Source organism: Zalophus californianus, chromosome 4, assembly GCF_009762305.2.
Source record: "Zalophus californianus isolate mZalCal1 chromosome 4, mZalCal1.pri.v2, whole genome shotgun sequence".
In the NCBI taxonomy this organism is placed as follows: Eukaryota; Metazoa; Chordata; class Mammalia; order Carnivora; family Otariidae; genus Zalophus; species Zalophus californianus.
In genome coordinates this window covers 43,852,280-43,875,930 of record NC_045598.1, presented here as the reverse complement: position 1 = coordinate 43,875,930, position 23,651 = coordinate 43,852,280, and the positions used below count along the sequence as shown (strand labels likewise).

General features: G+C 52.7%; 1 protein-coding gene across 7 annotated transcripts in view; it reads right to left on the bottom strand.

Annotated features, from left to right (window-relative positions):
* Positions 1 to 3,221: 3,221 nt before the first annotated feature.
* The window catches only part of MROH7 (maestro heat like repeat family member 7), a 47,716-nt gene continuing 27,286 nt past the window's right edge, over positions 3,222 to 23,651 (bottom strand). For 4 of the 7 annotated variants that reach the window (XM_027616324.2, XM_027616275.2, XM_035726985.1 and 1 more), the window contains 10 exons: positions 21,693 to 21,883; positions 17,288 to 17,425; positions 15,919 to 16,033; positions 11,509 to 11,649; positions 10,656 to 10,835; positions 9,896 to 10,051; positions 9,404 to 9,526; positions 6,244 to 6,346; positions 4,072 to 4,134; positions 3,222 to 3,536 (listed from right to left, as the gene is read on the bottom strand). In XM_027616324.2, the coding sequence (XP_027472125.2) occupies positions 3,292 to 3,536; positions 4,072 to 4,134; positions 6,244 to 6,346; positions 9,404 to 9,526; positions 9,896 to 10,051; positions 10,656 to 10,835; positions 11,509 to 11,649; positions 15,919 to 16,033; positions 17,288 to 17,425; positions 21,693 to 21,883 (1,455 nt within the window). In that variant the 3' untranslated portion in view covers positions 3,222 to 3,291. The remainder of the gene's footprint in view (positions 3,537 to 4,071; positions 4,135 to 6,243; positions 6,347 to 9,403; positions 9,527 to 9,895; positions 10,052 to 10,655; positions 10,836 to 11,508; positions 11,650 to 15,918; positions 16,034 to 17,287; positions 17,426 to 21,692; positions 21,884 to 23,651) is intronic. The other 3 variants (XM_027616272.2, XM_027616284.2, XM_027616291.2) reach the window with 3 other exon arrangements.

The following is a 23,651-nucleotide window of genomic DNA, read 5'->3' as shown; positions in this document are numbered from 1 at the left end:
GCTGTCAGAATCCCTGTGCAGAGAGGCATGGCAGTGTGCAAGAGCCTGGCATGCTGGGTACCATAAGAGTCAAGAGGAAAGGCCAGCAAGATGAATGGGGGCCAGAGGGCAGTCAGGCCTTTATCCTGTAGCCCTTTATCTTGCAGAGGATAGTGAGCCAGTGATAGACCTAAGGGCAAATTTGTCTTAGGAAGGTCTGGGTTGCCAGGTGAAGGATGGATGGGGGGAGGCTGGATTAAGAGATTGACAAGGCTGCTGATGAGAGACCAGGGAAGAGAAGAGATGGGAGGCCCAGCAGTGGAACCGGCAGGCTTGGTCATGATCTGATCCCAGGGTGAGAGACACAGCAGGGCTAAGGGTGACGCACAGAGGGCCGTGAGCATTCCAGGGCCACACCTGTGTCTTTCCCCTTTCTACCCCCCCCCCATGCCCAGCAGAACACCTGCTCCAAGGGCTTCCTCTCCTCCAGATCTGAGCCTCCTTTCCACACTTCCTCCTCCAGCCTGCTCCCTAATGGTTCCCATTCTTATTCTCCTCTTAACTGTCTTTACCCTTCTTGGGTACAGAGCCTACAAATCCTTTGGCTTCCATGTTTTGATTCCTATAAAACCCTGTGAGGCAAGAATTCATTTTACAGGTGATGATGGGGGAGGCTCAGGAAGTGAGGGAAGTGACTTCCTGAGTGCTCTTGGGCCCTTCCCACTCAAGACTACTTGGGGGCCCTGGCCAGTTACTGACACTGTCAGCCTCTGTTGTGCTTCAAAGCCACACGGACCCAGAATGTGGCAACTGTCAATTGTCAAGGCCAGCCCAGACCTAGGTTCTGGCCAATGAAAGCAGCAGTGTTTTTGGGTGGAAAGGGCTTCGACATGGGAGTTGGGAGAGCTTGGGGACCCGTACTTCTGTTGATTCTCTTGTGTGACCTCGGACAAGGCCCACTCATCTTCAAGCCCTGTCCTCATCTGTAGAACACAGGCAGTAAACCCAGCCTGCCTTCTCCATAACTCCATATGGCTACTGTGAGATTCCAAGCAGGCCGTGCTTGTGAACATTCTTGGCAATGGAAAAGGTTATGCACAAGGACCACGCCCATTTCCTGCTCCCTCGTAGGCCCTGATGGTCTTGGCCTATCATTTATTGGCAGATGATTGTGTGGTCAACTTCATGGGTTCCTCATCCAAGCGGGAGCTTAAATGTACTCTACGCCCTCGCCCAGGGAATCTCACCTCAGCCCTGTCTGTGAGGAATCCCAAACCTGTTTCCATTCCAAGTCCCTCTGCCGAGCCTCCCACTGCGCAGCCAGCCACCCAGCAGATGTCTCTACTACTGGGACACCAAGCCCCTCAAGCTCACCACATCCAGCCTGAACTTCTCTCCCCCTGAACCTGCTTCTGGTGTGGAGGGACCACCCACTGGGGGGACACCCTTGAGCCAGTTATTGGCGCAGAAATGCAGGCACCACCCTCAGCACCTCACTCTCTCTCCCCCTTCCTCCATCCGTCAACCACCAGGTTCTGAAAATTCCTCTTCTCCCGTCTCCGGAAGGTCCGGTCCCCCTCTCCATCTACCCTGCTGTCCAGACTTCCATTCCTGCCCCCAAGCCCGCAGCCAAGTCTCCCTGTGGCCTTGTTCGCTGCCCTCCCCCAGCTTTCCTTCCACCACAGAGTGAGTGTTCTTCCCCTCCCTTTTATCATTTATCCCCTTTTATGCCCCAGAGCCCTCCTCCTCACTCCCTCCCACCACTGTGTGTTTTAATGTGTATTTTCAGTTTGTAAGTGTTCTTGCAAAATGTGACTTCTTTTGTGCGTGCATTTTTTATGTACTTTACTCCTCAGCAGGAGGTTTTAGGTCTCACGTGTTGCACCACGTACCCCCTCAGCCTCTAACTGCTGCATGGGCTCCACGGTGCCCATTCCCTCCCTGACCAGGGATACCCAGGCTGCCTCCTCTCCCAGGCACTACCAATAATGCTGCAGGAGACTTCCTCACACGTCTCTTTTAGGGACCTGTGGGACGAGCTCCAAGGTGTGTGCTCACGAGTGGAATTGCCAGGTGACAGCATGCATAAACTTAGTACCACTGAACAGGGACAGATCCGTGTTCAGAGGGCTGCAGCCATCCGCCCTCCCACCAGCTGTGTCTGTGGGGTTCCTGATCCTCTAGAGGAAGCAGCTTTCTAAAGCCGATATTTGCACACATCTCTGCCTGGCTTAACACCACACCACGCCTTCCCGCTGCTCCCTGAAGTCTCCCTCCTTCACACAGCCTCCAAGGCCTGAGGGACCAGGCCCTGGCCCTGATCTCCTCCCCCTACACGCACTCTAGGATCCACTGAACCTACGTATCAGCAGTTAGTCCTCTCCTCCATATACGCCCACCATGTGGTCATCTTTCCAAGCCCCCTAAATGGGGGGGTCTTGTCTCTGGGAAGCCTTCCCTGACACCCCAGCTCCCTGCTGGCCTATGTGCATCCTTTGGACGTCACAGCTCCCATGAGTTCCTTCATCACAGCACCGGGTTGTTGGTGTCTTTCCATGTCTCTGATACTTCCATTAGACCAAAGTGTCTCAACCTCAGCACTTTTGACCATTTGGGATGAATAATTCTTCACTGTGGGGTCTGTCCTGTGCACTGCAGGATGTTTAGCAGCGTCTCTGGGCTCCATCCAACAACGAAAAATGTCTCCAGATATTGCCAAATATTCCCCACAGGTCAAAATCACGCCTCTTGAGAAGCCCTGCTCCCGAGTATGAATTACCAGGGCCTGGGACTACCCTTGTTCTCCTCCAGCACCCAGAGCAGGCCTGGTCCAGGTTAGGTGCTCCGTGAATGTGACCCGAATAAGAGACAGCCAATCTCCGAGCAGAGACCCAAGAGTGGGACTCAGAGAGCAGGGCTCCAGGATGTGCCGATGTCATGGGGTGGGAGAATCTCTCCTTTTCCTTCCCCTAAAGCCACCCCAATCATCAGCCCCTTTTGTTCTTCTACCCTCCCTGTGGGGGAGGGGACACTGAGGCATGCAGGAGACTTGCCTTGTGGCCTTGAGGAAGCCACTTCACCTCTCAGAGCATTTCTTCCCCACCTATAAAATGTGGACAAAACAGCCTGTGTGAGCCTGTAGATGCTGAGCGAGTCAACGGTGAAGGCCACGCTCATCTTGCAGATGAGCCGCACAGAGCCACGGCATCTCCCATGAGGAAACACCCACAGGGAGAGGTAAGCCATGTGGCATTTATGGGGGCATGACTATGGCTGTGGCCACCCCTGAGGAGGGCTGGGGGCTCAGGGACATCACTGCTTCAAGGACATCTTCCAGGAGCCCAGGGCCTGCATGATCCAGGAGCGCCGCTGGTGGGAAGTGGGCAGGTTCTCACAGCTGGGGCTCCAGCGGTGCATGGTGGCCGGGTCGCACCCCCACGAGTCCCGGTGCGGCAGTGGCCAGGAGTTCCGCCAGCAGCTGGCCAGGATGTGGTCCTGGGCCTGGGCTGCGTAGATGCACACTGATGCTTCTGGGTCGTGTCTCAGGTTTTCCAGAGCTGGGCCACGGGGAGGGGAAAGGCCGCTTGTTAAGACCGGGTCCCCACATAGGTGTCACACTCATCCTTCCTTCTCACTTCTGTGTCTTCACTCAGGCACTCTGCTCAGCGTCCCCTCAACTCACCTTCCTCCCAGCTCTTCAAACCGTTCCCGCGTTTCAAAGCCTGAATCAAAACCGGCATCCTTCAGGAAGCCTTCTGGGACTGCTCCAGCCTCAGACTCCCATCCGTTTCCCCAGTTACAAAATTAATCTGCCCCAGTTAAGAGTCTGAACTACTCGCCCTGCACTAAATGGTTTTAGGCTTATTTTCTAGTCTGGTTTCCTAGATTGTAACCCCCCCTAGGGTGAGGCTGTGTATTCTGTGTCTTGGTGACCCCTTAACACTACTCACTGTGGATACAGACTAGCACAGCCGGGCTGAGCGGAAGCCACTTGCTTTGAGACCTATCCCTTCTGTTTCCTGTCACCCACTGTGAGCCCACTCATTCTCTCACTGGCCCCGTAAGATCTCAAAGATGCAGGGTATGACTTACCCACTTTAACTTCATTCAGGCGGTCTTTTGTCATTATGCTCTCCATGCAGGGGACGAGGGACCCTTGGGTGCAATCCAAGAGGTGAGTGAATCCACCTCCCGACTCTGACCCCCACCCTCAGACCAGACCTCCTAAGAGAAACTCTCCCACCCTTCTTGAGTCCCACGAATGAGGACATAAAAGGAGAACTTCGTTCGGACCCTGGGACAGATTCTCTACGCGGGGTCCTGGGAGAGGTGGCAGGTCCAGAGGGCAGGGATGGCGACAGGACCCGGGCTGCAGCTGACTCTGACAGTGGTCCCTTACCCAGGCTGGCCCTCAGTGTCCTGATCTGAGACTCGGGGAGCTGCTGCCTCAGCTGCCCCCCGTTCTTCAGGTAGTTTGAGCAGCATTCATGTGAAGGACACAGTGCCTCGCATACCTTTCAGGCAGGTGGTTGGTGGGGCCCTGGAGGGCCTGAGACTCCGCTCTTCGGCCACACTGTCCAGCCCTCCCCCGCTCCCTGCCTGCGTGCCTGGTTCCCAAAGCACCTGCAGGTCCTTGAATGTGGCCTCCTGTTAGGCCCTTCCCACATTTCTCTGCTGGGCTCATTCCTATTTATCCTTGACTATTCAGCTTAACATAATTACTTCTCCAGGAAATCCTTCCTGACCCTGCACCCAAACTCGGTTAGGTGTCTCTCTGGGTTCTCAGAGCACCTGAGTTTCCCTTCATCTGTATATACTGTGATATACCTTGGTGACCTATGAACCTCTCCCACCAGACCTGAGGTCCCCCGCTTAGATGCACTCAAGGTGGGGAAGTGGGAAGGGCAGTCTCTGAGGATCTTAAATCACATGCACAATTGTATGCATGTATGCATTTTTCTAGGGAAAGTGTTCATAACTTTCTTCTGAGTTTCACAAACGCACAAGAGGTGAGAAATCACTGCACTGGGCAGGGGGTTGTGTGTGCGTGGGGGGGCTGACGCCGCCTCTCCTCTGCTTGGTTTCCCTGGCACAGGCCTCTGACTCAGAGAACACACTCAAGTGTTAAACACTAACATTTTTAGATGTGATTAATTTGGAGCAAGATTTAGAGAAGTCACGGTCTAGGAAATAATGTCACTCTGTGTGAGAAGCTGCCTCTGAGCAGGACCTCACAGTCTGAGGGATGCCCCCGGTCCTGGGCATTGCTCCTCTGTCCCTGCCTGGATCGTGTTAACAGCACACGTGCCCCACCCCCACCCCTGCCATCCACATCACCTCCAGAAGGGTTCTCTGTTTCTCTAGACTAGGCATGGTGCCTGACACAGAGTGGAGCATCAAGCAACGTTTGCTAACTGAACTAGTGAATGGGTGCATGGGTGACTGGACCGATGAAAACCACAAGTGAATTGGGGAAAGGAACCAAAAGAAGCATCGCTTTTCAAAGTGGGGGATGGGAAGGTCATCCTCTCTAAGCCCCTGGGCAGTGCGGTCTCTTGGTCCTGGTGAAGAGTTTGTGGTTATTTGGGGGAGGGGAGGGCAGTAGCTGGGAGGAGATATTCCCACATGCCATCAGAAGGCTCTGGGCTAGAGTGGGGGATTTTGAGTGAGGGGAATCTAGTTGTTTTTTCCCCAGAAAGGCAGTTGGGATTATGGGAAATGTGGAGTGAGCTATGTTGAGGGAGTACCTTGACTAGCCAGGCTTCACGTTTTTAAAAAATATTCTCATCTGATCTGTAAAACAGGAGTTTATCCCCATTTTACAGGTGAGGAAACAGGCTCACTGGGCCTGTTGGGGTCACACGGAAAGGGGATCATGGAGCTGAGATTCTACTTCACTCTTTCTACTGCACAGCTTGGCCCCTCCTGACACAGTCAATGGTAGGCTCCCACTGGGCCTGGACCCATGTTGGACTGGGGTGGAGGGGCGGGCAGGAAGCAGCCGTTCCACTGTGTACAGTTGCCAAGGTTGTGACCTGCACAAGGACTCCAGGCTGGATCCACCCTGTGGCCCAATTCCCAAGCAGGGATTTTAGAGGAGGGAAGACCTTTCTAATTTGCACCACGACTGTCTGCTGGCCAAGCCTTGAACCCAAGGGAGGCATTTCCCAGGTGCCAGAAGGACTGGCAGCTTCCTTGCAAGGGGAGGAAGCAAAATGGAGGGCAGGCAGAGTCCCAGCAGCAAAACTAGTTCTGCCAGGTTACCTATGAACATGACTGAGTACTTCCGGAGGGAGGCCCGGGAATTCTTGGCGTACTCCAGGCTCTGGCTGAGGAATGTGAAGGCGCTGTCTTGGTGTGTAGTCACCTGGGACAAAGAGAAAGCCCAGGAGTGCTGGCCCTCGGAGGGACCAATCGCCCACCCGCCCTTCCCAAAGCTAGGAATGGTGACCCGGTCAGGCAGCCGAGCCCTGGCTCCTCGCCTCCTAAACTTCTCTGCCCCCCATCCTGGACTCTGCCTGAGGCCCCCGGAGGCCAGGTCTCATCTTCTCTTAGGGGATTGCAACAATCCTTTCCATGGTCTTCCCGCCTTGAGTGTAACCTCTTCCAGTCCACCCCCTGCTACAGGTCGAAATAAAGTTCTAAAATAAGAAGTCCAGCCAAGTGAGAGTGGACATGGCATGCAAGGGACATGATAGATAAGGAGACAGGTCTGATCAGGGTGAAGAATTCAAGTTACAGTGCAGAGAAGAATAAATTAGAGAGTTAGAGAGCTTAAAAGTCCTTAAAAGCCAGACAGGAATAAGGCTTACTTATGCATCAGAAAGTAGGAAGCCAGAATCCATTCTTGATAGAGCAATGACAAAGCAATGTTTTGGGCAAAATAGTCTGACAGTGGTGTTCAGGATGAGTTTGATCAAGTAGAAACTAGGGGGCAGGCATTCTGCTAAGAGGCTGTGGAGGGAGACGAAGAAGAATCTGATATGATTACCCTCCTGTTGACAATCTGCATGTCAGGGAGTAAACTCTGGGCCTGGCATCAAAGCCTTCATGATCATGCTCCCCAGCCTCAGTTTCCACCAGTGCCTCTACCTGGTATGCACACTCTGCTCCAGTGCCAGGATGTGGCCCGGCTGTCCCCAGCTCTGTGCCTGGTACAAACGATTGCTCCTGACTGGAGGGCCCTTCCCTCTCTTCTTCATCTGATGGATCCCTCTCATCCCCTGAGGCTCAGCTCAGAAGCCACCCCCCCCCCCCGAAGCCTTTCACAACTCTCAGACAGAGCGGCTCTCACCACTCTTCATGTTTCTGCAGCATCTTGCACAGCCCTTGTCATGTCACCTATGACATTGTGCTGTGATTATTTATACCTATCTCCCCCACCAGATCCGGAGCTCCCCCAAGAGAAGGGGCCAGCTCACTCAGCTCCGAGTCCGCAGCTTCCTGGACACAAAGCTTGGTGTGACAGAGATGCCCAGAAAGCACTGGATGGATGGATGGATGGATGAATTAATGGGTTACTGCCCCCCTCCTTAAAGCTCAGGCTAGAAGTTGACCTTCACATGAGCAAACCTGTTGATGCTGGAAGAGCCAAAACAGAGGCTCTAGAAGGGCCTAACGCAGAGGTCACCAGCCGACAGCCCACAAACCATGAGGAGTTGGCAGAGCAGTGACCAGCACAGTGTTTTCAACAAGCTAAATTGATTGCTAATTAATGTCTTATAAAAATCTGGGTCTCTAGCTTTTCTTGTGGAAGCAGAGTTGCTGGCAAGAGTGGCCCGCACCGTGAGCGGGAGCACCCACTCACGCTTTCAACAGGGCCTGGCCTCCGTGTTGCCACAGGTCCCACCACTTCCGTGTCACCCGTGGTCATTTTCCGCCCGTTCCCTGGTCACTGGAGGTATTTGAATTAGCGCCCTGGCCAAACATCGCCTCTAGGCCTCTTTTTCCCTCATGACATGACGAGAATAATATTAGACCCTGGACTGCAGAGGTTTTGAGCATTACTGATAGTGGTGGTGTCCAGCCCTTTTCTTAATCCTAGGAACCATCTGTGACTCTGCATATTTTCATTAGATCGCTGGGGGGGGGGGGGGGCGTGCTGGCATGCCCCACCCAGGTCTCCCTTTGGTGTGAAGGATTTCTCCCCCAACCCTGGGGACTGCCTCCGAGGAATAGAACTGCCGACCCAAGGTCACGTCTCTTTCCCAGGGTGGCTGGCATCCAGTAACAAATGGACACAGGGGTGTAAAGACCTGGCCCTGGCCCCAAATGTGGGGGATCTCACTGCAGCGGTGGCTGAGACCTCCCCCAAAGCTACACTGCAGCTTGACCTCTCCTCCTGCCCCTGCCCTCCCTTCCACAGGTGTCGATCCCAAGGCCGTGCCCAAATAAACCTCCTGCATGCTAATCTCTGTCCCTGAGTCTGCATCCTGGGGTGCCTGTGACGGCCGGGGAGGTAGATGGAACCTAGAGCAAAGCTTCCCAAATGGTGTGCAGAGGGACTGGGCTGCATCCTGCGGTGTGCATTCCATGGAGTACGGGTGGCCTGCTCCTACCTCAGGATGCCCTCCCGTGTACTAGAAAGGGGGTTTGGTGTTAAATAAGTTTGGGAAACCATGGATCAACAACCATGGAACATCTCAGCACAGACCATCTCAGAGCCTTTAGTGAGCCGAAGGCATTGCAAACCCCCAAGAGGAAGATGGCGAGGCAGTGTTTCCCAAACTTATTCATCTTAGAACCTCTTTTCTCCCCTGTGGGGCATTTCCTGTGGGGTGGGTGTCACAGAGAATACACCCTGGGAAATGCTGATGCAGAACAGGGAACCAGTGAAGCTCCTGAAACAGGGAAATAACACAGACAGACTCGTGTTTGAAGCAGACCACTCTGGTGGCCCAAGTGGGAATGGGATCGGAAGAGATGAGGTTCAATGTGGAAAGAGCCGGGAGTGGCTGGATCCACAGCCCAGCTGGGAGACGTCCATGCCCCAAACCAAGGGCAAGGACTGAGGGGCCAGGAAGTGAAAAAAAAAAAAAAAAAAAAGATGCAGAGATGTTTAGGACATTTCAGATTGATCGATTGTGGAAGGTGGGGGAGATGGAGTCTAGGGTAATTCTAGGTTTCTGCTTTGGGGACCAAGAGGGACAGAGCAGAATTGAAATGGGAAGGCCATCAGCTCAGAAGAGGCATGCCGAGCTTGAAGCACGTGTGGGTCAGCAGGGACGTGTCCAGTAAGCCACTGGAGAGGGACACCAGAAGTGAGAAGCCAGAAATGCAGATGAACATCCAGGAGCCAACAACGTGTGCATAATAGTGCAATTGCCGGTCAGGACGCTTGTGCAAAAAGAAGGAAGGAAGGGGGAAAGCTTTGCCCACCTCCAGCACACTCGTTGGGAACCACTGTGCTCTTGAAAGCACTCACAAGGTACTTGCATATTTTGGCCACCGTCTGCTGCTGGTTGTCCCAGGACTTCCGGCTATAAGCTCTTTTCGGCAATTCCCACTCCATGAGGCAAGAACAGTGGAACAGGGTCTTTATACATTTCTGGGGACCAATAGGAAGACAATACCAGAGCTGGGGAATTCCAGGACAGCCAGAACATCTTCCAAAAAAAAAAAAAGGTTTTGTGAAACTGAAGTCTAGAAAAATCAATTCCTATTTGAAATGCACAAGTGAAGTTGTCCGTTTTGAGGAGGAATTCTGACATGGTGCCTTTGGAACACAGGCTTGTCCATAACGGATGGTTAGTGATTCTGGCTTGGTTTCCATAAAGGGAGGCTCGGCCACAGGGCTCGGCCACAGCTCGGCTGACATGGTGCCTTTGGAACACAGGCTTGTCCATAACGGATGGTTAGTGATTCTGGCTTGGTTTCCATAAAGGGAGGCTCGGCCACAGGGCCTACGCACACTCACCTGGCTCACCTTGGCGTTGCTCTCTTGCATGATCAGCAGCAGGGGCACTAAGGTGCTGATCAGCTGCTCCTCCACGGCTGGGGTGCAGGGCAACCGTAGCTTCTGGACCACCTTGCCGTACAGGTTGATGCAGGAGGAGCGCACGTCCTCTCGAGACTGGGGCAGACCCCGAGGCTCAGGCATGCTCCCTCCTCCAAAGGGCTGCCTGGCCCTCTGAGCCCCACATGGAGGCATGCGGCCTTCCTCCCACTCATTCTGGGGGACCCTCCGGGCACAAGACACACAGAGATGGAGCAGGGTGGAGGCCACTGGGTGGGGCTGATCTGGGGCCAGCGCCCCCCCTCACTGGAGCCTACCTCTGGAGTTCTGCCCGCTCTCCCCAGCCAGGGCCCCCTGCTAACCTAAAAGGTGCCTTAGTGCCAAGTGGGAAAATGCCCCCCTCCGCTGGAAGCATCAAAAACACATGCCTCCCTCTAGGTGGGTCAATTGCAATGAGGCAAGTGTCTGGCGAGACTATGATTACAAAAGAGCTCTCTCTGTGAGAACCGATTAGAGAAGGATTGCACCGATTTGCACCGAGAAATCGGTGCAAAAGACATGGGCCAGTTGGAACGAGGTGCCCCTTCCCCTGGGGCTGACTCCGCTCTGTCCTGCCTCAGCAGGCCACCAGAGCCATAGCAGCCCCCAGAGTAGTCAAGAGCCACCCTCCGTGGGCTGCCCCCCAACCCTCCCACCCTCGCCCCACCGTGGGATCCCTTACATCGCTGAAATGTGGCAGCAGGATCTGCAGCATTTCCACATAGACCGAGCTGTCCGTCAGCTTCCGGTCCTGCCCCTTGAAGATGGTCTTGAGGTTGTGGGCAGCCTCCACCACCAGCAGCCCGTCCATGCTCTTCAGGCCCTTCACCATAGAGGGTAGGAGGGCCTGCACCTTGGCAGTCTGTGGGGCAGGACCATTGGGATGCGGGCTCCTACCTGACAGCAGGAGCTGACAGGTGGGAGACCCAGCCTCTGATTCACTAAGATGAACTTGGTGGAGCAGGTGCTGCCTCCAGGCCTTTGGTTATGCCATCCCACCTGCCTGGAATGTCCTTACTCAAGCTCTTGTTGTCCCCAAAGTCCTCTTTGGCCTCACTGACTCCTTCCGGGTCTGGACACCTGAGGCCCTTTGTTGCCACCCCTTGCTGGCACGTGGTAGAGGACCTGCATTGTTAGTTAGCTTTCTGAGTCTACATCCTGCCCCTTCATCCCTCTATACCATGAGCTGCAACAGTGCCTGGTAGAGGAAAACAAAGCACTTTTTAAAAATGTTAAGATGTACCAACAATCTGGGCCTCAGTTTCCTATCTGTAAAATAGGGATAATTACTGCCATCCCCAACCCCTCCTAGACATACTGCCTTCAGGGTTACTGTGAAAAAAACTGGAGTAGAAACTATTTCAAAAAGAATAAAGTGTATAGGGAATTATTAAAGGCTATCCACTTTACAGATGGGGCAACTGAGGCAGGGACAGACAGGGATTCCAGCATCTGAGAGTCAGGGATGGCCAGGCTCCCTCCTTCCTCCAGCTCAGGGCCTGGCTGGGCCGGGCTCTCCTCTGCCCTCTGCTCACCTTCTCAGTCCTGCGGGCCAAGATGACCAGGCCTCGGATGGACAGCACCTTCATGATGGGGTCCTGGTGGTTCAGGCCTTCTGCCATCCGCCCGAGAGAGTACTCCTCCGGGATCCTCCGCACCTGCTCCATCTGCAGAAGCTGCGGGAGTAACAGGAATTACTCCCTGAGCCAAGGGGCAGGGCAGCCCCCCTGTCTTCCCATGAACCAGTAGTGCTCGCTGGATGACCAGGGGCTGAGTGTGGGGCATGAATGATGGCTCTCTGGTTAGTGCTGTCCGAGGCAAGCCACGTGCGTTAAGTTTAAATTTTCTAGGAGCCACGTTAAAAAGGCAAAGAAGAAATACGTGAAATTAATGTTAGTAATGCCTCTTTTTAAAAAATTTTTATTGTTATGTTAATCACCATACATTACATCATTAATTTTTGATGTAGAGTAATGCCTCTTACTTGACCCAATATATCCAAAGTATTATCATTTTGACATGTAATCAATATAAATATATTTTACACTCTGTGAAAAAAGTTTTTTGAACGAAGTCTGAAATGTGGCGTGAATTTTAAACTTAAAACACATATCAATTCAGACAGACACATTTTGGGGGCTGAATAGGCCCCATGTGGCTCGTGGCTATCATACTGGATGGCACTGGTTTAGTTACGACGGCCACTCACTCCTGTCCCCACCCAGCCGTCACTGTTGGTGTCGCTGAACTCTGTCCTCTCTGCCTGGCTTCCCTCTGCCCACTGTCCTCAATGAGCTCCTCTGCTCAGGACTTTAACTGCTGTGCTGTCCCCAGGCATGCAATACCCTAGTCACTGTCTCTAGTCTGTGCCGCTGCCCAGAGCTTCTGACTTGGAAAACCAACAGTTTGCCAGACATCTCCGCCCGATGTCCATCTCCACCTGATGTCCATCACCACCTCATAGCAAGGCAGAACACATCACTCTCTAGCTCAGAGGCCCCGTGCCGCCCCCGCTGCCTCTCACCATCGGGCCCAGCTTGCCTCTGGGGCCTCATTCACTCCATGCCCACCCTATAGCCCACACTCTTACCAGCAACCAGCTTCTAAGCAAGCTGCCCATTGCTTGTGGAACGATCCAGGCTGTTCTGTCCTCTCTGTGCTGGCAGGTTGCCCTTCTGCAAGGGCACCCACCTCCACTCCAGCCCCGACTCACCTTGCGTGGCTCCATCTAAAACTCGGCCCCCCCTTGAAGCTGCGTTTGACAGTGCCCCCAGACCTCACCTCACCTGGGTGGATTGCCCCCTTCTCTGGGCCCCTGGGAGCCCTGAACAGGGAAACCTGAGTGACCCTGTCTGCTTAATGCATCCACCTCCGGCATCCCCCCGGGGCTTCCTTGAGGACAAACACTGAGCATTACTCCCTGGGTTCCTGTTAACTAACACAAGCTCTGGGGTAGAGTATGTGCTTAGGGGATACTTTTTGGTGTAAGAGTTCAGGTCCAACATGAAATTCAGTTCCTTTCCTCCTTAGAATTGCCCTTCCTCCTGTGTTCCCATTGCCAGGTCTAGCACCACCACCCGCTGTTGTCCTAGCCTAAATCAGGCATCACCCCCATCTCCTTCCTCTCCCTGCCACCCTCCCACCCACGGCAGCCAACTCGTCTTCAGTTCCTGCCTGGTCATCCTCATAAACACTTCTCTCATCCATTCCCTGGCCTTACCGCTACTGTGACTATTGAGACCCCGAGTCAGTATGATGAGGAGAGAGGGCTGGGCAGAGGGGCAGGGCGGTGGCCCAGAGGGGGAGGAGGCAGCGGAGGAGGGGCTCCACCCACCGCCCTCGCTCTGCCCATCCACACAACTGGGACTCAGGCCCGCCCGGCACCAGTTTCCGGGCTGCACACTAGAGATGTAGAGAAGAGTACTGATGATAATCAATCATCATAATAATAGCAATATAGCTGACTCACAGACAATACTTCCTAGATGCAGGCACTATCCTAAGAGTTTTACGTGAACTCATTTAATCCTCATCAAAACCCTTGGGGCGCCTGGGTGGCTCAGTCGGTTAAGCGTCTGGCTCCTGATTTCAGCTCAGGTCATGATCTCAGGATCGTGGGATCGAGCCCCGAGTGGGGCTCCAAACTCTTCTGGGAGTCTACTGGAGATTTTCTTTCTCTCTCTCCCCCTCTGCCCCTCCCCCTGCTTGCATGAGTTCTCTAGTGCTCTCTCTTTATTAAAAAAACCCTATGAGGTGGGCAATTCATTATCTCCATATTGCAAACGAGGAAACTGAGGCACAGGCAGGTTCCGGGACTTGAGGTCACACAGCTCCCTTGAGTTCCCCTGCCGTTGGGAGCAGCAAGCCCGCACATAGACGACCACAGCACAGGTGACTGGGGAGGCCGGGGCGGGATATGTGAGCTACGTCAAGGCGCCGCAGTGACTGTGGTGGGCCTGGCTCGGGCAGAGAGCAGCCCACCTCTTCTGGGGAGCGGGAGAAGGACTGAACCTGGCTGAGGATACTTGCTCCAGGGAGAAGGGCCACTGCAGAGTTCCAGGGGAATGTTCAGGAAAGGTTAAGCCTAGCGCCCCTGACCTTGGGGTGAACATGGGAGTGTTCGCTGAGGTGTGGCAAGGTGCCACCACCACCATCCGCCCCCCAAGAACCACAAGTGTAGCCACTCACAGACTTAGAGAGAAGTGGCTGACTCAAATTGAGGATCCAGTCAGGCAGACCTAGCCGGAATCTCTCTGGACTCCTTGAGCATGCCCCTAGCTTGTCCTGCCGGAAGTGACATGTTCTACCGGTGCCTGCAGGGCCAGGCCAAGTGTTCATCGGGGCACTCACTCATCCATCCGCCTACTTGTGGAGCTTTCCGGACTGAGGCTGGGGATGCAATGCCGACATGACATGGTCCCTCCTCCCCGGACTCACAGTCCAGCTGGAGAGACAGAAAAGTTGCAGGAAATGCCTGAAAGGCCATGCTGCCTCCTGTCCATCTAGCAAACTTTACTGACTTGTGAAGGCCCAGCTCAGATGGCACCTCCTCCAGGAAGCTTTCCTTGACCTTCTACTCTCTGAGCAGAAAGTGAGCCTCCTACCTCTGAACCCCACTGCAGACCCTGATGATGGCGCAGACCCCAGCACGACAACCAGCAGGTCACACGAGACAGCAAGGGTGGCAGTTAGGAGAGTGGGCTTTACAAGGGTCCATGGACAGGTGAACGGACCAAGTGTGGTAGATGCATACAAGGGAGTATTATGCAGCCCTAAAAAAGAATGAAATTCTGAGCCCTGTTAACAACATGCACGAACCTTGAAGACATGACGTTGAGTGGAATAAGCCAGACACAAAAGGACATATTGTATGATTCGGCTTCATATGAAACCTAAAATGGCAAGCTCATAGTGACAAGGTAGAATGCTTGTTGCCAGGGGCTGCGGAGGCCCCCTGGGGAAGTAGTATTTCATGAGACAGTTTCAGTTTGAGACGGAGGCTGCACTGGGGAAGGAAGTTGAACAGTTCTGTGGATGGTGCTGCCGGCCGTGTGAGTGTACTTCATGCCACTGGACGTACACTTAACCTTGGCCAAAATGGTAACTTTTATGTTATGTGTATTTCACCACGATTCTTTCTAAACTAAAGAGAGAGTGGGTTTGAGAACCCAGGAGTCTGGGTTTGAATCCTGAGTCTGCCACTTATGAGCTGCGTGGCCTTGGAAAATTGATTTAAATCTGTGCCTCCTTCTCCTCCTCTAAAATGGGGGATGAAATGGCATCTGCATCATAGGATTATTATGAGGATTAAATGAATCAATATGGGTAAAACTCTAAGAACGTGCCTGGAAGATAGTAAATGCTCAATAAATGTCAACTATTATTGCTGGTGGGTCTCCTCTTCCAGGTCTGACCCTAACCAACCTCCTGATCCAACTCTCCCAGCACCCCCTAGTACCCTCCACACACTCAACTCAGCTTAGATGTCACTTCCTCTAGGAAGCCCTCCCTGATGCTCCCACCACCACCACCACAAGTCTCCTGTTCTCCCACCGCAGCCTGGACTGCCCCCATCAGAGCACAAGTAACTCCATGGCACCCCATTTCATAATTGGGACATCCTCTGGCTTCCCTGTCACACTGAGAATTCCTTGAGGGCTGGGCAGAATCAATTTCATATTTGCACCTCCAACCTTGTATCTCTAGTCTGGTGCTCAGCACATGGCAGTGCTCAGCAAAGGTTGGGGGTTGCCTGGGCACGGGGGGAGTCTGGAAAGAGTAGAATGGGCCAAAGGGGTGGAGAGAGGAGGAGCAGATGGGAGATCCGAAACTCTCCATTGTTAAGTACTGTTTGCACAGGAGAAATGACCGGTAATGTGAACTGACATGTGTGCTCGGGAAGGCCGGGGAGGAGACTCGCCCAGTGCCTGCTGCCCGCTTGGTACCTCCACGTAGAAGGCAGTGGCAGTGATCTTGTGCTTTTCGTCGCCTCGCTCCAGGAGCGGGATGAGCAGGTAGAGGATGCGGCACAGCTCCTGGCACGAGTAGTGAACCATGGCCCTGGGGGTGAGGAAGGGTGAGCAGCCTCAGGCTCTCCAGCCCCAGGGGATCTGCTGGGGGGTAGGAGGGCCTGGCCTGATACCCTAAACTCTGAGCAAGTCCCAGGGTCCTGGGATCGAGCCCCGCATCGGGCTCCCTGCTCAGCGGGAAGCCTGCTTCTCCCTCTCCCTCTCCCCCTGCTTCTGTTCCCTCTCTCGCTGTGTCTCTCTCTGTCAAATAAATAAATAAAATCTTTAAAAATAAATAAATAAATAAACTCTGAGCAAGTCAGAGGCACCTGGGTTCCTGGGTTCCCAGGATTTCCCACTTGGATAGGACCTCAGAGGCCATCTAGTTTAACTGCTTTGTTTTACAGATGGGGAACCTGAGGCTCAGAGTGGAAAAGCTTGCCCAAGAGCTCAGAGCATACAGCTCTTTGCACAATGCCTAGAGCATAGTAGGTGCTCAATAAATGCAATTGTATCCTGAGACCCCTGGGGACAGCACCATCCTGGGCACTCAGGGTGCAAGGTTAAGGAACAGACTGTTCCTGCGGGAGGCACATCATTGGAATCAAGGTGCCGCTTCCCAACCCCATGGGAGGCTGTGTATGGGGGCAATGGAAGACCCCAGTCTGGGTCAGCAGGTCATCTCCCAGCATTGCCACTTCCTGGCTGTGTGACCTTTGATACACAGCTGTCCCTCTCTGGACCTTGGCATCCTGCTGTGCAAAATGTGGTCTGATAATCCCTGCCCCACTAGTCAGCATAACCTGTGAAAGCTAACCTGTGCTGAGCCCTTCCCATATACCAGGGGCTGTTTAAAGTACCTTAACCCTCATCCTAAACCCTGGAGATGGGTCCTATTATTATTTCCACACGACTGAAGGGAAAACTGAGACACAGAGAGGGGCAAGAACTTGCCCTGGGTCACACAGCTGAGAGGTGGTGGGCCGGGACTCGGACACAGGCAGACCAGCCCCAAGACCACACTCTGAACTACTCGGCTATGCCACCATGTCTGTATGAGTGTAGGAACTAAGGTCCCCATACAGCAAGAAAAGGTGCTTCGTAGGGAAGCTAAGTGCCCTGCAGTTGCCAGGCACTCTCCTGGCCACAGTTAGTGCCCACGGAGGGTGCGGCCACCCACCGAGGCAGACCATACCCTGCCGCTTAGAGGAGGTGATGGACTGAGGGAAGGGTCTTGCCCAGAGAGAGATGCAAACCCAAGTCTCTCCCTCCGCCCACCCCCTGCGCCAGGCTGTCCCAGCCTCACCTGGCCAGCAGGGACACTCCCCGGTGGTGGTTCTCCGCCTGCTCCAGGAGTTCCCAGCCGCCCTGGTCCTCCAGAAAGGTGGCCTCATACGAGCAGCCCATCCTCAGCAGCAGGGTTTTCACCACTTTGACCACCCAGCTGCCGAGACGAGGGGGCTGAGACCTCATGCCCCCCACCCCCACCCCCCGCGGGCCAGGCCTCCCTCCAGCCAGCCTCCCATCTGGCCAGACAAGCTTCTCTGGGCTGGGCTGATCGTGAGGTAGCAGTCATTGGTGTATCCACCAAAAGCGGCTTTTAAAAAATTATTATTGGCTTTGAGAAAGAGAGTCAACAGAAGCAAAATTCCGCCAAATGGTGCTTCATCCTCCCTTTTCTCCTGGGTCCGTTTCCCTGGAGGGAGAGGTTGGAGCCAGGCCTCCCCAGCACCCCGGGGCCTACCTCCCTCTCTCCCTCCCTGGGTGTGTTTGTGGGGGGGGTGACTTTGCTGGTCCAGGACTGTAACTGACAGCATATGTCTCAAAGACCGAGGGAAGGAGAGAGGGAGGCAGGCTCCAGGTGTTGCCCACCCTAAGAGTCTGGAGCTTGCCCTCCCCAACTCTCCCTTCCCTCACCTATTCCCTCCCCCACAAAAACTGGCTGAATAGCTAAGCTAAGATTTATATGTTTTCATTAGGAGAAGGAAGGTTCTACCTTCCATGTCAAGCATCAGCACCTTTAACTAAGACCAAATGAGCCGCCTGTGTAATGTTCTCCTCCGTGACTTGACCACCCTCCTCTCCCAGTGCATCCCCATCTCCAGGGGCAGCCAGTCACCTTCTCACCACCCGGCTTGGGGACAGCTCTGGGCTCAGGAACTCTGTGAGTTCCTGTGACTTAGAGTGACGTGACTTAGAGGTTTCAGATAGTTGCAGCTTTTACCCAGACCTCACCTACCTGCTCCCGGTGTGAGCGGCTGAGGAACTCGGAATCAGGCTAAAGCTTTTGGACACAGTGCCGCATCATTCCTAGTTAGGTCACTCCACTCTTCCACCATTTCCTTGATCAGGCTCCAAATTTTAACAAAAATGACACTACCCATCTTCCTTCCTCCCCACCCGACTCCCAAAGATACACCTCCAGGAGCCCCAGACAAGGTCTTCGCTGCTTTGTAAAAAGGCGGAGGTGACAGTGCGGGGAGGAAGGCTGTGGGTGGTGGTGCAGTCCCTTCGGCTCCCCCAAATGCCCACTCTGCAAGCTTCTCCACCCTCACGAGCACCAGGGGAGTCAGAGGTGGTGCCATGGCCTCGGCACGGGGTGTCCGGCTGGGAGGCGGGGTCCTATTTGGTCCTTCCAACACACCTGTGGGGCAGGAATCGCTTACCCCATTTCATGGGCAAGCACACCAGGCTGCCAAGAGGTTAAAGTGGTTTACCCAAAGGACAAAGCCCAAATGATGGAACCAGCACCCAAATCCGAGACGTTGACTTCAAGCCCAGCCTTGCAACTGCTTGCCCTCGGCCCCTCAAAGGGTGCCTCTCTGAGCATCCCACACAATAGAAGCCAAAGAAGAAAAGACTGAGAAACTTGACCGCATACAAACTTAAACCTTCCGAATGGCAAAGACCATAAAATAATTACTGGTTAAGTGGAATACACGTGACAAAGAGTTAACATATATATATGTTAATATATATGTTATATATATTTATATTAATATATAAAAAGCTCTTACAAATTAACACACACAAAAAAATCTCAACAGTCCTATATAAAATTGGGCAAACGTTGCTCACAGAAAAGGAAACACAGGGGCACTGGGTGGCTCAGATGGTTGAGCATCCCATTCTTGGTTTTGGCTCAGGTCATGATCTCAGGGTGGTAAGATGGAGCCCCGTGTGGGGCTCCCTGCTCAGCACAAAGTCTGCTTGAGATTCTCTCCCTCTCCACCCCCCCCCGCTAACACGTGCACTTGCTCTCTCCCTCTCAAATAAATAAAATCTTTAAAAAAAGAAAACACGAAGGGCATTTCAACCTCAACCTCAATCATAATAAGAGAAATGCAAACTAAAATGACAGCCTTTTTTTTTCAACTTTCAGATCAGTGAAGATATAAATATCTTCTGTTCCACTGTGCTGGCCAAGGTATGGGAGGCGGCCATTCTCACACCCTCCTGGATGCGGTGGCCTCTGGGGGAGGCTGTGTGGCAAACTGGGTGCTTGAGGCGGTACTCAATTTTCCCCTTCATCATTCACTGGTCAAGAACATTTTCCACCACATATCCCTGTCCCAGCTCACGATTAAAATGCAGAAACCCTTTGATGTGCCCAGTCTCCTTTCAGGAATTTGTCTTACATTGTACAATCACATGTGTGCATAAAGACATATAAACGAACTCACTGGAGCTTTGTCTGTAAGTGCAAAGTACCTAAACCAAGAGGATCCTGGTTAAATAAGTTATGGTACGTTGGAATTCCACTCAGAGGGATAGTATGTGGCTGTTAAAAATAATGAGGTGGCTCTCTATGTATGTTCTCCTAAGATATAGTATATTAAAAGCAAAAGTGTATAACTGTAAAGGACGCTACTACTTGGTGTAAAAATAGAAACAGAACTGTGTGCTTATGTCCACATCAACCACCTGTGGAAGGGTATGAAAGAACCTGGTTGTTCTGGGGAGGCTCACTGGGTAAGGAGAGGAAAGGAGACTCACTTTTAATGCCCTTTGAGATTTTTACCCATGTGCATATATTACCTACCCGGGTTAATAATTAAAAATAAAATGGTGAGGGGCACCTGGGTGGCTCAGTCGGTTAAGCATCCGACTCTTGATCTCAGCTCAGGTCATGATCTCAGGGTCACGAGTTCAAGCCCAGCATGAAGTCCACTTAAAAAATAAAATAATAAAATAAAATAAAAGACCTCAATGTGAGACAGGAATCCATCAAAATTCTAGAGGAGAACATAGGCAGTAACCTCTTCGACATCGGCCACAGTAACTTCTTTCAAGACACGTCTCCAAAGGCAAGTGAAACAAAAGCAAAAGTGAACTTTTGGGACTTCATGAAGATAAAAAGCTTCTGCACAACAAAGGAAACAGTTAACAAAACTAAGAGGCAGCCCACGGAATGGGAGAAGATATTTGCAAATGACATTATAGATAAAGGGCTGATATCCATGATCTATAAAGAACTTCTCAAATTCAACACTCAAAAACTAATAACCCAGTCAAAAAGTGGGTAGAAGACATGAACAGACACTTCTTCAAAGAAGACATACAAATGGCTAACAGACACATGAAAAAATCCTCAACATCACTAGCCACCAGGAAAATACAAATCAAAACCACAATGAGATACCACCTTACACCAGTTAGAATGGCAAAAATTAACAGAATGAAACAACAAATGTTGGCGAGGATGTGGAGCAAGGGGAACCCTCTTATACTGTTGGTGGGAATGCAAGCTGGTGCAGCCACTCTGGAGAACAGTATGGAGGTTCCTCAAGATGTAAAGAATAGAGCTACCCTATGACCCAGCAATTACACTACTAGGTATTTACCCCATAGACACAGATGTAGTGAAAATAAGGGGCACACACACCCCAGTGTTCATAGCAGCAATGTCCACAATAGCCAAAACGTGGAAGGAGCCAAGACGCCCTTCAAGAGATGAATGGATAAAGAAGATGTGGTCCATACATACAATGGAATATTACTCAGCCATCAGAAACGATGAATACCCACCATTTGCACTGACATGGTGGAACTGGAGGAGATTATGCTAAGTGAAATAAGTCAAGCAGAGAAAGTCAATTATCATATGGTTTCACTCACATGTGAAACATAAACAATAGCACAGAGGGGAAGGGAGGGAAATCCAAAGGGGGAGAAATCAGAGAGGCAGATGAACCATGAGAGACTATGGACCCCGGGAAACAATCTGAGGGTCTCAGAGAGTAGGAGGGGGAAGGGGGTAACAGAGTGAGGGGTATTGAGGAGGGCACGTGTTGTGATGAGCACTGGGTGTCATACTTAACTAATAAATCACTAAACACTACATCAAAAACTAATTATGTACTATACAGTGGCTACCTGAACATAATAAAAAAAATAAATAATAAAAGGTGGACCTTGGATACAAATCTAATACAAATGATATGTCTAGGGAGGGAGGAGGAAACATGAACTTGTGAGCTCCTTGGGGGAAGGCTGATTCATTGCTGTTGTCCAGCACCAGGCAGGCCTGACACACACACCACAGCAGGTGCTCCCAAATAGCTATTGTGCAGATTATTGGCTCTCCTAAAAATACGTTACTGTTTTCTCTTTTAGTCCCAAAGCTAATCTCTAGCGGTTGACTGCCCTCAAGATTTTAGGAAGGGCCCTTGCTAGGTGGCCCTCCCCCAGCCAGGGACAGCAGGACATACCGCACGGGTACGAAGAGAGAAGGCTGAGTGTCCTTCTCGGCGTCCTTGCAGAAAGCCATGCGGCTGGGCAGGTGGAGACCGATGTGGTAATGGACCTGAATGAGCAGGGCCAGGAGCAGCTGGGGGTAGATGCGCCTCACGCGGCCCACGCAGCTGTTGACCGACAGGAGCTCACACAGGCCGCTGGCTGCCTGGGGACAGAGCGGAGGGCTGGCTGGAGGCTCCTGGCAGGGGCCTAGGCTGCTTCTCTAGCAGGTTGGACCTGGATCTTTGCTCTTCCCTGGCTCAAACTGGTAGAGCCCAGATCTCTCCACAGCCCCCCCCCACTGCCACTGCACCCCAACTCCTGGCTCTGTGGATGAGCCCTACACCAGAACAATGGCCTGCCTCTCTGGTGTTGACACAACCCTGGAAGAATTGGGTGGAGGGCTCCTCTCCCACCTTTTGTGAGGTGGAGTCTTGATCCCATTGCGAAGGTGAGGAGACGTGCACGGAGGGGTGAAAGCACAGCCCTGGTCACCTGGCCCTTGGGAGCAGAGCTGGGACTGGAACCCTGGCTTTCAGACACCAACTTCCGCATGCCCTGCCTCTTCCTCATTCATAACACAGGCACGGAGACCATGGTGGGGCACCAGTTGTCCCCTCGCTTTGGGCCATTAAACCAGGCCACCCTCACTGCCTCCCCTGGTGCCCAGCAACCAAGAGAAACAAATCCCAGCCTTGAGTGGGAGCCAGGGAGGCCCAGTCCTGGACAGTGGCACTCCACGCCTACTGATCACACCCTGCCTTTTCTCTCCACGACTCCCCACACCGGGCGTCTGAAGTCCCGGGAACTTGGCTTTATTGGCATTTGGCCCACCATGCTCCCTGGGACCCGACTGGTGCCCACCGTCCAACCTCTCCACCTGCCATTCATCTCTGGTCCTGGCCTGGGCCCACCTCCCGCCCCGCCCACTAAGGCCTCTCTAACTGACAGGAGGACAATGCAGGGGCGGGGGTCACGAGATTGGATAGCTCATTCTGGCCCCACCACTCCCTGGCCGTCTTTGGGCTTCGGATTCATTCATCCTCTGTCAAGGGGGGCGGTCAACGGTCCTCTTCCCGCCAGCCCCACAGGTGTGGTGGAGAGTGAATGAGGGGAGAGGTGAGAATGCTTTACAAAGAAGTGACCAGGATCTGTGCTCCCCTGCTGCGGGCCCAAGGGAAGAGCATTTGACTGTGAAGTGACAGAGCCCACGGCATATTCCCAGGGAAATAAGTGACACAATGAGGGCTGGATGAGAATGATGAATGGCAGTTATTTATACTTTACAGCCTAGGAAGCCCTTTCACAAACACTATTTCAAACTCTTCTTCTGAAAAGGGAAGATAGACAAGGCAGGACTCATTACCGCCCATTTTACAGATCAAAATACCAAGGCTAGAGGGGAGGAAGTGATTGAGATTATATAGTGAGACAGTGGCAGAGCTAAGATAAGCCTCGTGGACTCAAAGCCTTCATGTTTTTCAGTAAACCAAAGACAATGATTGTATCCGAAGAACACGATCTGTGCTGTAGAGGAAAGTCTCCAGTGAGGTGCCATAGGGCTCTGCTCTCGGCTCAATCTTGCTCACGTTGTTTATCAACAGCATGAGATAAAAATTAGTCCGGGCGGTGTGTATGCTCAAACTGTACTTGAACAAAAGCACAAATGAGTGACTCAAGAGCACACTAACACACGCTGATTGAGAGAGGAGAGGATGAATGACCGAATCAGGGAAAGAATGGAAGTTCATGCCTTATTTGTAGACCCCAGTGCTGGGGGAGAGAGGCGGAGAGACCCAGTGGTGAAGCACAGGACTCAGAGGTAGGAGATCTGGGCTCGAGCCCTGGCCGCACCACTCACCACCTCTGTGACCTTAGCTAAGGCCTGGGATGTAACTGAGCAACAGTGTCCTCCTCTGTGAAGGGGTTACCAC